The sequence below is a fragment of the Pongo pygmaeus genome, chromosome 2 (genome assembly GCF_028885625.2).
Source record: "Pongo pygmaeus isolate AG05252 chromosome 2, NHGRI_mPonPyg2-v2.0_pri, whole genome shotgun sequence".
Taxonomy (NCBI): domain Eukaryota; kingdom Metazoa; phylum Chordata; class Mammalia; order Primates; family Hominidae; genus Pongo; species Pongo pygmaeus.
This window is the reverse complement of record NC_085930.1, coordinates 146,782,178-146,794,454: the sequence shown is the minus strand read 5'-3', so window position 1 is coordinate 146,794,454 and position 12,277 is coordinate 146,782,178. Positions and strand designations below refer to the sequence as shown.

Sequence of the window (12,277 nt, the reverse complement as noted above, 5' to 3'; positions counted from 1 at the left end):
TACAGGGTCTCTGTCCATAATTTTGATTCAAGCTAAACCGATCAAGTGCAGGATATATTGGCTTCAAGGTTATGCCAGAATACAGTTTTCTCCAGGTGAAATAATCCCTTTATAACCCCCATAATAGATCCACAAACAGGCGGGATTAGTGTGTGGGTCACCTTAAAAATCTGGTAAACCCCTCTTGTTCCCGAGTGTCTGTGTTTGGGGGAACTTAGTAAAGGGAGGAGCTTCCTGGGAACTTTTTGTGTTTAGTCTCAATCTGCCAATGATTTACTTACCCCTGTGTTGTTGAATTGGAAGATTGGGTGGCGATTTATCAGCAAGTGTAGCAGGAAGAACTTGTCATTTCTAAGACCTCAAATACTGGTTAACTGCGTTTGCAGCTAGAAGGTAGGCTCTGATTCACTGTTTTGTATTTTCTAAAAGGGTTATATGTAATTTGAAAGATAGACCTGCCAAGACTTGAGATCTGTGTTCTCCTTGGTTACAGCTAACATTTATGGTGAGGAAAGCACTGCAGGTAACGGTTCAGAGTCTGGACTTCGGTGGCAGGTGGATGCAAGTTACGGTCACAGCTCTGCTACTTGCTAATTGTGTGATCTTGGCAATTTATTTAACTCTTTAGCCTTCAGTTTGCTTCCTTTGTTAATTTTTTTTCTTAGTTCTATTAGTTTTTCAATTATGTTTTCTGAACCTAGAGATACTTTTGCCTCTTTTAATATTCATAGTAGAAATTCCTTTCTCTTGTTTTATTGCACTGGTTACAATTATCAGATTGTAACCAATGATGTCAGTGACAATGACAATGGACATTCATATCATATTCCTGATCTTAATGAGATGTTTCAAATGTTTCATATTAAGTATGATAATTGCTATATGTTCTGGTAGACATTGTTTAAAATCAGCTTAAGAAGGTTTTCTTGTACTTTAAAAAAATTGTGAATGGATCTTAAAGTTAGTCACATTCTTGGCATCTCTTGAGCCAAAATGATCACATGGCTTTTCTTCTTTAGTCTGTGAAGATAATGCATTTTATCAATAGTTTTCCCTATTAACTAATTATTTTTAATGTCAAATCATTTTAAAATCTAAGATAAATCCTGATTGGTTATGATGCATTTTTCTTTCTCACACATTTCTTGTCTTTTTCTTTTTCTTTTTTTAAAAATTTTTGTGATGATTTTCATTATGCTGCCCAAGCTAGTCTTGAACTCTTGGACTCAGGGGATCCTCCTGCCTCAGCCTGCCTAGTAGTTGGGACTACGGGCATGTGCCACCATGCCTGGCTGCATTTTTCTTTTTAATATTGCTGGACTTGATTTCATCATATTTTATTTAGGATATTTAAAATTTAAGTTTTTAAATGATATTCATGTATCATTTTCTTGTGTGCTATCTTTATCAGGTTTTGCAGCTGTGATTTTTAATCAATTGTGTTGATTTAAAGGAGCAGGCTGGCACAGAGAAGAGGACATGCGGAAGGAGCTCCAGCTCTCCCTGTCAGTCACCTTACTGCTTGTCTGTGGCTTCCTCTACCAGTTCACCCTGAAGTCCAGCTGTCTCTTCTGCCTGCCTTCTTTCAAGTCCCACCAGGGGCTGGAAGCCCTCCTGAGCCACAGACGTGGCATTGTGTTTCTAGAGACCTCAGAGAGAATGGAGCCGCCCCACTTGGTCTCCTGTTCTGTAGAGTCTGCTGCCAAGATTTATCCTGAGTGGCCTGTGGTGTTCTTTATGAAGGGTCTTACTGATTCCACACTGATGCCCTCAAACTCCACATACCCAGCTTTTTCCTTCCTCTCAGCAATAGACAACGTTTTCCTCTTCCCTTTGGATATGAAAAGGCTGTTTGAAGACACACCATTGTTTTCATGGTACAATCAAGTAAGTGTTTAGGGAAACTTAAAATGTCAACGAATTGTATATATGGGTAAACTGAGGGTAAGGACTCAGGTAGGAGAGGGGACTAGAACCCACATTTGGGTTGATTCTCATTTGGCCCTCTTTTTACCATGTTGAGAGCTGATTTAAATAAACAGGGGAGACTTATGTTAGGTGCATCTTTATTCTGGTGTCTTTTGCTTCTAGCCTTATTTCTTTTAGGATCTTGGTTACTTTGGAGACTATTCTTAACTGAATGAGTTTTTATATCTTTTCTAGGTGTATAGGACACTTATTTTTCACTACAGTTTTAAATCCACTTATGTTAAACTTTTTTTTTTGCACCTAAAGTGGAAACCAGGCAATATTTAACATGAAAATGATGTAAGTAGAAAATTTGTGAAGGATCGGTGAAATGCTGCGATATGAGATTGGGTTGTATTAAGATATGATTGAGAAACTCCTGGAGCTCAGAGGAATTTTGTAATCCCCAAGTTTGTAGCAAACCATAATAAGGGAATAATGTGCCAATCTAACATTTCTCTTATAGAGGAGCTGAAATCAGTTTGCTTAAAGAAATTATAGTGCAACCACTCAATGATTCCATTATGCAGGCTTTAACTATGATTTTTTAAAACTGACATCCTATGAAGACTATAACACAATATGGAATTAAAACCACCTTATGTCATAATGTAATTATATATAATGTAATTATAATAGTTATAACGGTTTAAGTTATGCAAAAACCCACACACATCTATTGAAAAAAAAAAGACCTGAAAGAACTATACAACACACAATAATAGTAGGTGTTTTAGTATAATTGGATTAGGAGTGAATTTAGTGATGAGAATGTGTTGATTTTACAAATAAAATTATTTTAGAAAACAAAAAGTAGTTTAAAAATTGACATAAAAATAATACTATTCACATTGGGTGTGCTGGCATGCACCTGTAGTCTCAGCTACTCCAGAGGCCAAGGCAGGAGGATCGCTGGAGCCCAGGAGTTCAAAGGCCAGCCTGGGCAACATAGCGAGACTCTGTCTCAAACAAACACACAAGCAAAAATAATACTATTTGCTTGCCACATAAAGTTCAGTCTAAATTCTAATCATAGGCTGTAGCAAATATTAGCAAACTTTTTTCTTTATAGGGCCAGATAGTAAATATTTTCGGCCTTGTGGGCTAAGGTGGTAAAATTGAGGATATTATGAAGGTACTTGTGGTACTTTCCTCCGTCTGCTGTAACAAATTACCACCAACCTGGTGGCATAAAACAACAGAAATTCATTCTCTCACAGTTCTGGAGGCCAGAAGTCCCAGATTATTTTCACTGGGCCAATATCAAACTGCTGGCAGGGCTGTGTTTCCTCCTGAGTTCCTAGGGAAGGATGATCCCTTGCCTCTGACAAGCTTCTGTGGCTGCTGGCATTCCTTGGCTAATAGCCCCTCACGCCAGTCTCTGTCTCCATCTTCAAATCTCTTTTCCTCTGTTTGTGTAAAATCTCCCTCTGTCTCTCCCTTTAAATGACACTTGTGATTGCATTTAGGGCCCATCCAGGATACTCTCCTCATCTTAAGGTTCCTAATGACATCTGTAAAGATACTTTTCCGATATAAGGTAACATTAACAGGTTCCAGGAATTAGGACCTGAGGTCTTTGGGTAGCCATTATTTAGCCTACTCCCTGCCCCACCTCATTTGCCTGGGAACTGGGTGGACTGTCCTGGGTGGAGGGCATGCTTGTACCTAGTTGCTGTCAGCTGGAGACATTTTTTGGACTAAGTGACAGACATGATGGGGAGGGATCTGGTGGAACAGAAAGGTAGGAGCTGGGGCTGGGGCTGGGAATGGCTCATGGGGTCAGTTTATTCTTGGCCCCAGTGACTTCTAGATCCCAAAGTGCGTATCTCTCCTTCTGAAGAGCCTTGAAGTCCTCAAATTGGGACCCATCAGGAGGAGGTGGGGCAGTTCATGGATTGAGTTTCCACTGTGCTGGCAGCTGCCAACAGCAGAGTTCCCAACAAGCAGGTGGCACTGCCCTGCACAGTGGCAGGGCGGGCAGAGGGGTAGGGAGGCAGTTTCTGGGAGTGGAGGGGACACCCCAGCTTGGTCTTTGTGGCTCTCAGTGCTAACTTGCTAGAGGGTGCTCTGGGACTCTACAAGTTTCCTGATGCCTGGGCTAGACTAACACTACCTGATATAGTTTGAATATATGTCCTTACCAAATCTCATGTGGAATTGTAATTCCATTGTTGGAGGTGGGGCCTGGTAGGAGGTAATTGGGTCATGGGGGTGGATCACTCACGACTTGGTGCTGTCCTCAGGATAGTGAGTGGGTTCTCGTGAGATCTGGTTGTTTAAAAGTGTGTGGCACCTACCTCCCCACCCCCACTCTCTCTCTTGCTCCTGCTCTCGCCATGTGATGCGCCTACTGCTGCTTCACCTTCAGCTGTGAGTAAAAGCTCCCTGAGGCCTCCCCAGAAGCCAAGCAAATGCTGTTGCTTTGCTTGCTGTACAGCCTGCAGAACCGTGAGCCAATCAAACCTCTTTTCTTTATAAATTACCCAGTCTCAGGTATTTCCTTATAGGAATGCAAGAACAGCCTAACACACTGCCTAAATTGTATTTTGCTCCTTGAAAAAAATCTGTAATTAAATTATTTTGGGAGAAGCTGCATACCACATCCTTTTCTTACAGATGAATCATGCACATGAGGATATTAAAGCCTCTTTATCGTTCTGAACTAAAGAAATTTAACTGGATTCAACCCATCACTTCCTAAACTTATTTGAGCATGGAACCCTCTTTCAGTGTGACAAATAATCTCTTGGCACTGATGTTCCATGGAACACAGTTTAGATTGCTCTGAGCTGCACCTTAATTTTACTATGTTGGATTTTAGATGCAAGATGGGCTCTGAGCTAGAGAGCTCCTAAGTGTTTGCTCTGTCTGAGCCTGCAGGATACTACAGTAGGCTGTACATCTACAGGGATCACACCACAATACCCTAGGGATACTGAGCTGTGGCATGTGCTTCCCCAGTTAGGCCACCACAGGATAGCTGGGAACCACCTGTTAGGAAAGACCCAAGGTGCCATCACTTCCTTGTGACCACTGGGTTTTCTGCACTGATCTGGGCTATTGTAGCCCTTGATGATGCCCAGGAATGAGAACTATGGGCATAGGGTGGGGATGGGCAACTATTCTCTGAGCAGCTAGAACCTTAAACCTCTTTCCGCTGGTCATCCTTATTGGAGTGCTTATGTTGTTTTTTGTTTTGTTTTGTTTTGTTTTTTTGAGATGGAGTCTTGCTCTGTTGCGCAGGCTGGAGTGCAGTGGCGCGATCTCGGCTCACTACAACCTCCACTTCTCGGGTTCAAATGATTCTCCTGCCTCAGCCTCCCAAGTAGCTGGGACTACAAGCATGCACCACCATGCCCAGCTAATTTTTGTATTTTTAGTAGAGATGGGGTTTTACCATGTTGGCCAGGATGGTCTCGATCTTTTGACCTCGTGATCCACCCACCTCGGTCTCCCAAAGTGCTGGGATTACAGGTGTAAGTCACCGTGCCCCGCCCCTGGTCATAATTTTTAACTTAAAAAATAGGAATGATCATAGTACCTATTTTTGAGGACTTGTGTAGATTAAAAAGAGCTTAGAACAATTATTGATAAATGTTAGCTATTATTATTAGGTTTTTGGCAATTGTATACAATGTCACAATTATTATTTTATTTTTTTGAGATGGAGTCTTGCTCTCTCGCCGGTGGTGCAATCTCAGCTCACTGCATCCTCCGCCTCCCAGGTTCAAATGATTCTTCTGCCTCAGCCTCTGGAGTAGCTGGGATTACAGGTGCCCAGCACCACGCCTGGCTATTTTTTTTGTATTTTTAGTAGAGATAGGGTTTCACTATGTTGGCCAATTTGGCCAGGCTGGTCTCCAACTCCTGACCTTGTGATCTGCCCGCCTTGGCCTCCCAAAGTGCTGGGATTACAGGCATGAGCCACCCATGCCCGGCTTATTTTTATTTTTATTTTTTTTGAGATGGAGTTTCACTCTTGTGGCCCTGGCTGGAGTGCAATGGCACGATCTTTCCTCACTGCAACCTCCGCCTCCCAGGTTCAAATGATTCTCCTGTCTCAGGCTCCCTAGTAGCTGGGATTACAGGCGCCTGTCACCACGCCTGGCTAATTTTTGTATTTGTAGTGGAGACGGGGCTTCACCACGTTGGCCAGGCTGGTCTCGAACTCCTGACTTCAGGTAATCCACCCACTTCAGCCTCCCAAAGTGCTGGGATTACAGGTGTGAGCCACCATGCCCAGCACAATGTGACAATTTTTAACAACTTGTGAAGATTTCTGCAAAGTTTTAGTTGACCTGCTTTCATTTGACTCGATAGCAGAATTTTAAAGACTGTTTATTTTGTTAAAAGCCAGGGGTGGTTGTTTAACCTTTTAACCAATGTATTTAAAATTAAAGAACAAACAAACAAACAAAACATTTTGCTTTCTATTTCTCTTCAAAATCTTAGCATTCCATAAGAGAACATTGACATTTACGCTGATTTATTTTTATTCTTTTTAAAGTCATTTTCTGCTTTACCCACATTTTAGCCTTTGCAGTCATCTGTGACTCCTCTCTCTCCCACCCACACCCAGCCCATTAGCAAATCCTGACCAGCTTCATCTTCATTATGTGCCCTTCCCTCACCCCCACTGTTAGCACCATCATCTCTTGTCTGGATTATGTCAACCGACTCCTAACTTGCCTTTGCTTCTGCCCTTGCCATCTACCAACCCTACCCCAGACTGATTTCCACACAGCAGCCAGAGTGACCCTTTGAAGAGTAATTGAGATCACTTCCCTCCTTTCTTCTAAACCTTCCAAATAACTTCAGTCTTGGCCCCAGCCTACATGATCTGGCCTCCCTCCCCACCCCTCTCCAATTCTGATCTCATTGCCTACCCCACTCCCTTCTCAGCTCTGCTTCAGCCCACTGCCTCCTCCTTGTTCCCGCACATGGCAAGTGTGCTTTTGCCTCAGGGCCCTTGTATTCACTGGGATACAGACCTGAGCTTCAGTGACTTTTATGCCTTGCATTTGTGGAACTATATGAACCAGGAAGGGAGGTCTGTGGTTAGAGGAGGCAACACACTGGTGGACAATCTCTACTGCAAGAGAAGAGATTTCTAGGAGTTCCCTCCTCCTGGAACTCTCTTTTCTCAGCTATGGGCGTGGTTCACCCACCCGCTTCATTCCAGTTTCTGGGGGAGCTAATGTAATACAGTGCTCCACCCTGGCCCCTTCACAATCCCTTCACCCAGCTTTTTTTCTTCATAGTTGTTGTCAACATCCAACGCAGAATGTTTTTTTATTATCTGTCTCCTCCCAGTAGGGGTTTCTGTTTGTTTGTTCACTGCTGTATCCTTAGCAGTTTTAATAGAATTCGGCACATAGTAAATAGGCCCTCAATAAATTAATGCCTTTAATTATAAAGGAATTAATACATGAACAAAGGTATGCATTTTAAGATTGTTTTTACCAATTTTTCAAATAGCAGGCATACTGATTTTTTTCATTGTCAGTTGTTAGCATTTTAAGGGCTTTATTTGGTTCTTCCTCCACAGTTACATATTTGTAGTTTATGTACACCCACGTTGAAGAATGACTCATATAGTGCATTGTGAAATCTTTTCTGGATTTCTTCTTTATCTTTCCAATGCTTCAATGTTTTTCAAAAAAAATACCATTTCATGAAATCTTTAAAAGCTGCTAAAACCTTCCCATTGCATTGATACTGATTGCTGCAAACTTTTTACTTAAATGAAAAATTTTAGAGTGAGGTAAGTTTGGTAAATTTGCTTGTGGCAAATAGGATTTTGGGAAGCTGGCTTCTTTAACCCCTCCCCAGCCTCTCTGGGCCTGGCCTCCTGCTGTGATGCCCCTCCCTCTTCCCCTGGCTACTTGGGGCTGATTTTCACCTGCTCCTGCAGATCAACGCCAGCGCAGAGAGAAACTGGCTCCACATCAGCTCGGATGCATCCCGCCTGGCCATCATCTGGAAATACGGTGGCATCTACATGGACACCGATGTCATCTCCATCAGGCCCATCCCTGAGGAGAACTTTTTGGCTGCGCAGGCTTCTCGGTACTCTAGTAATGGAGTATTTGGGTTCCTCCCCCACCATCCCTTTTTGTGGGAATGCATGGAAAACTTTGTTGAACACTATAATTCAGACATTTGGGGCAACCAAGGCCCTGAGTTGATGACACGGATGTTGAGGGTATGGTGTAAACTTGAAGACTTCCAGGAGGTGAGTGACCTCAGGTGTCTGAACATATCCTTCTTACACCCCCAAAGATTTTACCCCATCTCCTATCGAGAGTGGAGGCGCTACTATGAAGTGTGGGATACAGACCCAAGCTTCAATGACTCTTACGCCCTGCATTTGTGGAACCACATGAACCAGGAGGGGCGGGCTGTGATTAGAGGAAGCAACACACTGGTGGAAAATCTCTATCGCAAGCACTGTCCCAGGACTTACAGGGACCTGATTCAAGGCCCAGAGGGGTCAGTGACTGGGGAGCTGGGTCCAGGTAACAAATAGAGCTAACACTTGTTTGCTGCTGCTGCAGTGTGGAAATGGACATTTCCTGGAGTGCCACATTGTCACTTGATCTCCACTGTCTCTTGGGGGGGTGGGCAGAGGGTTACCTCTCAAATGTCAGTCAGGATTAGCTTTCTCTGTCTATAATAGAACAATCCCAAATGATACTGGCTATAAAACATACACCCATGGTCCATGTGACTGCTTGACCTCCAACCCACCAGGTTTGCATTTCAGGCAGCAGGATGAAGAAAAGAGGAAAGGTGCACTTGCTTTATTTGTGAAGACTTCCTGCAAGTACCGTATAACACTTTCTCTTACATTGCACTGACTCAGATGTAGCTGCAAGAGAGGCTGGGAAGTTTAAGGAGGAAGAAAAAATGGGTACTGGGATAGGCAGCTAACAGTTTTGCTACATGTTCTATTTAATACAGTAAGATTAATTCCAGGACCTGTTAGAGCATTGACTGAGGTAAAAAGAGACTTGATTTCTAGTCCTGATTTCGACATTCATTAATGCATTCAGTCAATAAATACTAACTGAGCCTGGTCTATGTGCCAAGCATTGATTTAGATGCTGCAGATACAGCTGGATCAAGCAGATGAGGTCCTCAGCACTTATATCCTAATCCCTGGCCTCATGATCCTGGGACAGTCTCCTCCCCTCCCCAGGGTGTCTGCTGTTCTCTACCCTACCTCTTTCCAATATACACATTAACCCTGTCATAATTGGCCCATAGAAGCAACTTACAAACTCAGACTATTTAAAATTGCTGCCCTTTTTAGATTCGCATAAAAATTTACCTCCTGCATTTCAAAATGTCATGTTCAAAGCACCATAAATATATACAATTTTTATTTGTCAATTACAAATAAATAAATAATTTATTATTTCTTTTCAGAAGGTATGAGAATTAATATTTCTTCAGCAAACACTTATCAGCCAAGATTTTCTAGAACTTTCCTTTTGATAGTTTGCTTTATGGAAAAAAGTTTATATTTGCCCCCAAATATAAAATTATGATACCCTTTCAAACTATATCCATCTATCCCTCTTTTATTCTAATATTTCCCCCTTTAGGAATCACTGCTGACCAGGCACAGTGGTTCACACCTGTAATCCTGGCACTTCGGGAGGCTGAGGCAGGTGGATTGCCTGAGCCCAGGAGTTCAAGACCAGCCTGGGCAAGATGGTGAGACCCTGTCTCTACAAAAAATACAAGAATTAGCCGGGTGTGGTGATGCGTGCCTGTAGTCCAAGCTAGCTGGGAGACTGAGTTAGGAGGATCACCTGAACATGGGAGGTTGAGGGTACAGTGAGCCAAGGTCGTGCCACTGCACTCAGTCTGGGTGACAAAGCCAGATCAAAAAAAAAAAAATCACTGCTTTGACAATCTTATTAAAAAATATTTACAAGTCATGTCTCATGCCCCAGCTTTATTTATTCACAGCTACTTGCTTTGGACTTGTAGATGTCTGATACCATCGTCAGGCTCTGAGGCCTGCTGCCATACCCCATGGCTGTCTTTTGGGTTGTGTCCTAGGAACCACTACTGGTTTTCAGCTCTCCTGACTGTCTCCACAGGTGAGGATTTCTAGGGCTAGCTGTCTTAGAGACAAGCAGGGACACATACATTGTCTCTCTCTTCTACATTTGGAGAATGCATGACAAATGGTTCTTCAACTATTCCTGACCAACAGGGTTTTGAGGGGTTTGATTAGAAATATTTTCGATATTTCAAAAATATGTGAATTGGCCGTGCACATTGGCTCATGCCTATAACGCCAGCACTTTGGGAGGCCACGGTGGGAGAACTGCTTGAGCCCAGGAGTTTGAGATCAGACTGGGCAACACAGCAAGACCCTGTCCCTACAAAAAACAAATAGCCAGGCAAGGTGGCTCACCTGTAGTCCTAGCTACTTGGGAGGCTAAGGAAGGAGGATCACTTGAGCCCATGGGTTCTAGGTTATGGTGAACTATGATCACACCACTGCACTCCAGCCTGGGCAAGACAGTGAGACCCTATCTCAAATAAATAAATAAGTAAATAAATGCACACACACACACACACGCACACACATACACAAATTCATTTTGACATTAATGATAATTTGATGTTTATAGTGAGCTTTACCTGGCAGTAAATTATGTTTTTGATTAATAAAAAATGTAGCAAATAAAATAATAATGTATTACTTAATGAATCCAGTTTGCTTAGTGAAAAAGAACATTTCAAAACATGGTGGTGGTGATGATGGCAAGAGTAGTAAGTGGTAAGAAATGTGAGGTTCCTGGGACCCCAGATAACCCTGGATTCCTTCTGGCCTTTTGTGAATCTACGCCATGAGTTTATATCAGGCTACATTTTGCAAATAGGCTCATGCTGGTGTTTTTCCCTGTATTAATTTTTTTTCAAATCCTACTCATTCTTAGAATTTCAAATAGGATTGTGTGGGGCAAAAAGTGAAAGTGCCTGTTGTGTACTACTGTCATGTTTGTAGGTACCTCTCGCTCTTTCTCTGCATATATATTCATGCTTATTGGTAAGAAGTCTCTTCCAAGTACACTGCACTGCCACCTTGTCTGCCCTTGCTTTTTCCCCAGGACTCCCACCCACAATTCAACAGGGCTGTCTCTTTCCTTCTCTAGGGTAAGGGCCAGCATCAGTGCTGATTGGTTGGTATCTGTGCCAGACTCGTTAAATATTTTGAATACCATTCCTGAGTTTCTCATATAAATAGTTAAAAGAAATACAAATGGAATCATAAGATACATGTTATGGCCAGCTGTGGTGGCCTATGCCTGTAATCCTAGCACTTTGGGAGGCTGAGAGGGGCAGATCACTTGAGGTCAGGAGTTCGAGACCACCAGCCTGGCCAACATGATGAAACCCTGTCTCTACTAAAAATACAAAAATTAGCCAGGCGTGGTGGTGGGTACCTGTAATCCCAGCTACTTGGGAGGCTGAGGCAGGAGAATCGCTTGAACCTGGGAGGCGGAGGTTGCAGTGAGCCGAGACTGTACCACTGCACTCCAGCCTGGACAACAAGAGCCAAATTCTGTCTTTAAAAAAAAAAAAAGATACATGTTATTTGTATGTTGTTTTTCACTTTAAAAATGTGTATGTCGTAGGTACCTTTTTTCATTAGCACACCAAAATATAATATACTTTTTTCTTTATAATGGTTGCATAGTGTTTCATTGTAGGATACATGATACATAATCTACTCAATCATTATTTGATTGGTGGATACTTAGATTATTCTAATTTTAATAGCACATATAATACTATAGCAAAAAATCCTGATTACTGCATTTTTGAGGACTTTAAATTTTGATAATTATTTTTCAAGAAGGCTGTTTGAAACTGCCCATTTTCCCACTTTTCACCAATTTAAAACATCTATTTAATTTTGGCCAGTATAATAGTTTAAAACATGTAATTTTTATGTTCATTTTGGTAAGGTTGTTTACACGTTTAACTGGCAATTTTTTTTATTCTATGAATCATCTCATCTTTTGTCCACTCTTCTTTTGAGTTGTTCTATTTCTTGTTGATTTGTAAGCACTCTTTATAAATTAATGTCACTAATACTGTATCATTACACTGCATTTTTTTAGCTTTGTTTTTTAACCTCATTTAGGATGTTTTCACCATATATGTTTCAAAATTTTTATGTAATCCAACCTGTCTTTTTTTTGTTTTTTGGGTTTCATGCCATGCTTCCCTACCCTTCTGTCACCCTGCTCCCCTTCAAGAAATAAAGGCAGAGCTC

General features: G+C 42.0%; 1 protein-coding gene across 1 annotated transcript; it reads left to right on the top strand.

The window, feature by feature from the left end:
• Positions 1-344: 344 nt before the first annotated feature.
• On the top strand, positions 345-9,213 carry A4GNT (alpha-1,4-N-acetylglucosaminyltransferase). Its single transcript, XM_054483646.2, has 3 exons — positions 345-523; positions 1,454-1,887; positions 7,886-9,213. Exons 2-3 carry the CDS (start codon positions 1,480-1,482, stop codon positions 8,498-8,500), a joined length of 1,023 nt encoding a protein of 340 aa, XP_054339621.1. The 5' UTR covers positions 345-523; positions 1,454-1,479; the 3' UTR covers positions 8,501-9,213.
• Positions 9,214-12,277: the final 3,064 nt, after the last annotated feature.

Bases quoted from the DNA above. Each gene is read 5' to 3' on its own strand.
- A4GNT (XM_054483646.2), top strand. From the start codon at position 1,480: ATGCGGAAGGAGCTCCAGCTCTCCCTGTCAGTCACCTTACTGCTTGTC. The intron at 1,888-7,885 runs GTAAGTGTTTAG...CTGCTCCTGCAG, and splicing joins TGTTTTCATGGTACAATCAA to ATCAACGCCAGCGCAGAGAG.